This window comes from Limulus polyphemus, unplaced genomic scaffold, assembly GCF_000517525.1.
Source record: "Limulus polyphemus unplaced genomic scaffold, Limulus_polyphemus-2.1.2 Scaffold509, whole genome shotgun sequence".
NCBI classification, from domain to species: Eukaryota; Metazoa; Arthropoda; class Merostomata; order Xiphosura; family Limulidae; genus Limulus; species Limulus polyphemus.
The window spans coordinates 466,602-471,178 of NW_013666119.1; the positions used below are offsets into that span (position 1 = coordinate 466,602).

Genomic DNA, 4,577 nt, shown 5'->3' on the forward strand with positions numbered 1-4,577 from the left:
ATTTCTCCATTTACAAAACTTTAAAGTTTGTTTTAACCATATTTTAATTTCTCAGACTTGAGAGAACGCCAACGTACGTAAAATATGAAACTATACATCTTCATTGTTATTTTGTGATTAAGACGCTCGACTTCCAATCTATGGGTCGCGGGTTCGAATCCCACAAACGAACATGCTCGCCCTTTCGGCCGTGGGAACATTATAATGTGACGGTCATTCCCACTATTTGTTGGTAAAGAGTAGCCAAGAGTTGGCAGTGGGTGGGGCTTATTAGCTGCCTGTCCTCTAGTATATCACCTCTAAATTAGAGACGGCTAAAGCAGATAGTCCTCGGGTAACTTTGTCTGAAATTTAACAATAAAAATTTTGACATTAAAGTGCAATACAGGTGTTAAAACTCTCATTATTTATATTCCATCTTCCCTTGTTTGAATTTCAAAACAAAACCTCGCCATACTATCTGGGTCAAGTATTGCTCACTAGCAGCTGCCCATTGAAACAATTCAAAGATAAGTTTCCTAAAAAAATAGGGATGAATAAATGAAAATATGCAGTTAACCCAATGCCTAGTGGGCCGTTTATAACTGCATTTTGTCACGACATGTGTTATTTCAATAAGAAAAATTGCATTGCGTCTTTTTTTTTATCAAGCAAAGGAGACTGACCAATACATTGTTGGCAAAAATGTTCGGATTTCGATGAAATGGGTGCATCCAGCACAATAGAGCGCTCAGTTTCTCGAAGTAGCCGCGGGGATTTTTTTCTTCTGGATACCTTCGTTCCTTGTAATTTTACTGAGTGCAAGAAAAGACCACTATCTAAGTGAGCACATTTTGACATTTGTCATTTCTATAAGAAGTGTCAAAGGTGAGATATAAATGTCAATTCAAATCATTTTATTTGACATGGTACAATAAAATCATGAATGTATATAATACCGAAATGAAAAAATATAAATACAAACCAAACAACAATAAATATATACTCAAACACGTTTCTTTTTTCTGTTCATGCTCCTATCTTCGAAATATTTCTTTCAATCAGTTAACGGAGGAAGTCACGTTTTTCGTGAAATTTCCATCACAAAAAACAACAATAAAAAAAACACTTTTTTTACTTAACAAGTTTGCTTTTCAGATTAATCGTTCAGCTCATAGGAAGACTGACAGATCGATGTCGATATGAAATTTTAGGAATTGCAAAAGATGAATAGTCTTCCTGTAATGTACGCTTGAAAAGAAGCATTTTGATATCGTATACGTTTTTCTACGATTAACCGTTCAGGAGATACAGAGCGTAATAGACATATGGACATTTGTCTATTATATATATAGATGCTTGAAAGAGTTAAAAACTATCAATGTCCATGCAAATTGTATAAAAAAATACGATGTGCATAAAAATAGCATGTTTTATCAACATTTTAAAATTATTGTGGTTTAAATAAGATGCTTGGAATGTGTTGGATATTAACATTTTAAGAACTCAATACGTCGGTTGGTCTGTAGATTTTCTGCCAGCACCTTTAACATTATCCACAACCATACGGTATATATATAATATTTCTGGCACATTATGTTGAACTAAAAATAGTTTCAGTATCGTCCCTCACTTCCAGTCCTTTTTAGGAGTAGGGTCAACATGCAATGCGTGTTGCCGGGCATGTTAGTGCTTTAGTATGACTACGTATCATTTGAGATACCACAAATACTTTCAGCACTTACTGAGTTTTCTACGACATTACTTTTTGTTACGATTTTAATAATAAATTAGTTTTTCTTAATGTTATTATTCATCAAACTATAATATATATCATTTATCATATTAACATATTTTCATAATAAATCACCATATAATTTGCCCCCCTAAAGTTTAATTTAATGTTAAAACTGTTATATTACAGATAATCAAACTCGTGGTTTATTTCCAGGCGATAATCCAAAATTTCAAGACCCACAACAAATGTAAGGTTTCAGATGTGTGGGACAAAGAAGAAGCTCGAGACAAACAAAGAAGGGGGAAAAAAAAACAATAATAAAACTACCGAGCTTCTTTCTAACACTTCAATAATGTTACACACACACACACATAATTATTATTATTTAGAGTTGTGTTGTAAGGAAAATAAATGCTACAATCCCCAAATATTTCGGATAAAACAACAACGTTATTTGAAGGTAAGTATATTTCATGGATTAAAAGTAACTTAGTATTCTACAGTGGTATAAGTTGTCTAATCTAAACAAAAAGAATATGTAAAAGTTTTCAAACCCATTATAAGAACTGTTGGAAATTTGTACAGTGATTGTAATATAACTGTTATTTATTAACCTATTATATTTTTTTCTTTTCAAAACACTCAATGAAAGTTATTTTATTTGATAACAGAGGCCAAGGAACATTTCGAAATATACGATTTCGAGGGTGTCGGTAAAGTCGATGGGAAAGATCTCGGCGATTTGCTCCGGTCCCTTGACTTAAAGCCCACAATCGAGACTATTATGAAAAACGGTGGAACTAAAAAAAAAGGTAACATGTTTTTACTTAAACAATTTACAAAAAAAAAGATAACGTTGCCTTAATTGTTGTGTGTAAAATAAGGCTATTTAGTTAATAAATATTTTTTTTTTATATATAGATAATACGTGTAATAGTATGTGTAAGTATATTAAACAAAGATGTCTTCACTGCTGGTGTGTCGTGTAGAGCTGTAAAGTTTTACGGAGGTAACAAGCAAGTTAGAACTATATAACTATAGCTTTTATACAAAATTGTGAATAGTTTAATATACCTGCTTGTTTTGGAATAAGATTTATGTATTTGTTCATTGCACCAATAATATGAAAGAAAACTGGAAGTATATTTTTTTCGTTTTTAATAGAAAAGAAAATTATTAATAGTTAATTTCAGCTAGAAACTTCAATCATTCCCTTTTGTATAAATGTATCCTTACTTAGACCTAAATATTTTTGTAGTGACATGAAAAAGATTTGATTTATTATCTGTTGTGTTAACTGAGATTGTATATACACATATGTTTTAGATTCATTAGTTAGTGTGTGATCAACAAAATATAGCAAGAGAACATATCACATGGTGATTATGACTAATATTTTGCTATACTTTCTTAACATTATTAAGTAAAGTATTAGAGATATAGTAAAGACAGATAAGTTACATGCTGAAATAAAATGCATTAGCTTTTAATATCTTTTATCTTTCAACTATTTAATACAAATCTGTTTTTATTGTTTAAAAGGAGAGAGAGTTATAACGTTCGAAGAGTTCTTGCCCATCTACAGTCAGTTGAAGAAGGATAAGGACATTGGTACGAAAGAAGATTTTATGGAAGGCTTGAAGGTGTACGACAAGTCTGAAAATGGAACAATGTTGGCCGCTGAGCTTGCTCACGTTCTTCTTTCTCTTGGTATGATTATCTTTGCTATAAGAGAGCTAGGACCTTAGAAAACCAAATGATGATTATTCAGTTCTAACAACATCTTATACAAGTTTGTTGAATTTAAACACATATGAAAGTCTTTGAGCTAAATTTATCTGTAGATTCTTAAAATTAGTATTCCATTTTATTATACTTTCTTGTAATCTATGATATTCTACATATATTTAATATGAAGGTTTGTTATTTGAAACCTTAGGTGAAAGGTTGACTGATCCCGAGTGTGACGAGATAATGAAGACATGCGCTGGGCAGGAAGATGACGACGGTTTTATCAAATATGAACGTAAGTTTCTAAAATATGTAAATTGAAAATCTTTCACCTCTATTTTGGAATTATTTGTCAAGGAACAAATTATAAGAACTGTTGTAAATTTGTACAGTGTTTGTAATATAACTGTTATTTATTAACCTATTATATTTTTTTAGTATTATTATGTAATTTTATTAAAATATTTCAGCACCAAACTGCGTAAATATGTATCACTTTTTAAAGACAGCCTCTGTCTTCTTTTAGCCTCAAGCTATTTGTGAAAAGGCTAATAATCTAAATAAAAAGCTTTTGCTTGTTGACAGCTTTTCCTACGATCTTTGTGAGATTATCTTGCTATTGCGAGAAACTAATATTTAGTCAATAACTATATATACATATATATTTTTTGTAGCATTTATCAAGGCAGTTATGGGTGGACCTTTCCCGGAAGAACAGTAAAGAAAGAGCATTTAGTCTACTAAATTATTAAAAGAAATCTTCTATCGCTTTCCTGTATCATCCAGCGAAAAGTTTTGAAGAAAGTCAAAATTCTTGTGTAAATTTTTGTCATCTCATAAAGTGTAGAAGCACCTTATGCTTGTATCTGAAGAGTTACAACTGTATAGAATCAAATAATAAAATGTAGGGACTTGGTTGTTATATGAGTTTCGATGGTTTGATAGGACAAATTTTGTTCTACTGCTTCGTAATAAATATAAATTAATATATTTACTTAGTTGGTTATTTTAGTAGTTTTTCTAGAGCTTTAGTATAACAGCAGAGTTCAAAGTCGCAATCAGAAACTACTTTCAGTTGTGGAATAATATTTTGTTAGGGGATTAAACTTTACGAATATTGACGTTAGTG

The 4,577-nt window shown here is 31.0% G+C and overlaps 1 protein-coding gene across 1 annotated transcript in view; it reads left to right on the forward strand.

Annotated features, from left to right (window-relative positions):
• The window catches only part of LOC106458755 (myosin, essential light chain-like), a 6,485-nt gene extending 2,115 nt beyond the window's left edge, over positions 1-4,370 (forward strand). Inside the window, exons 3-6 of the mRNA XM_013918299.2 lie at positions 2,389-2,529; positions 3,260-3,427; positions 3,657-3,743; positions 4,123-4,370. Of these exons, the coding sequence (XP_013773753.1) occupies positions 2,389-2,529; positions 3,260-3,427; positions 3,657-3,743; positions 4,123-4,169 (443 nt within the window). The 3' untranslated portion in view covers positions 4,170-4,370. The remainder of the gene's footprint in view (positions 1-2,388; positions 2,530-3,259; positions 3,428-3,656; positions 3,744-4,122) is intronic.
• The last annotated feature ends 207 nt before the right edge of the window (positions 4,371-4,577 follow it).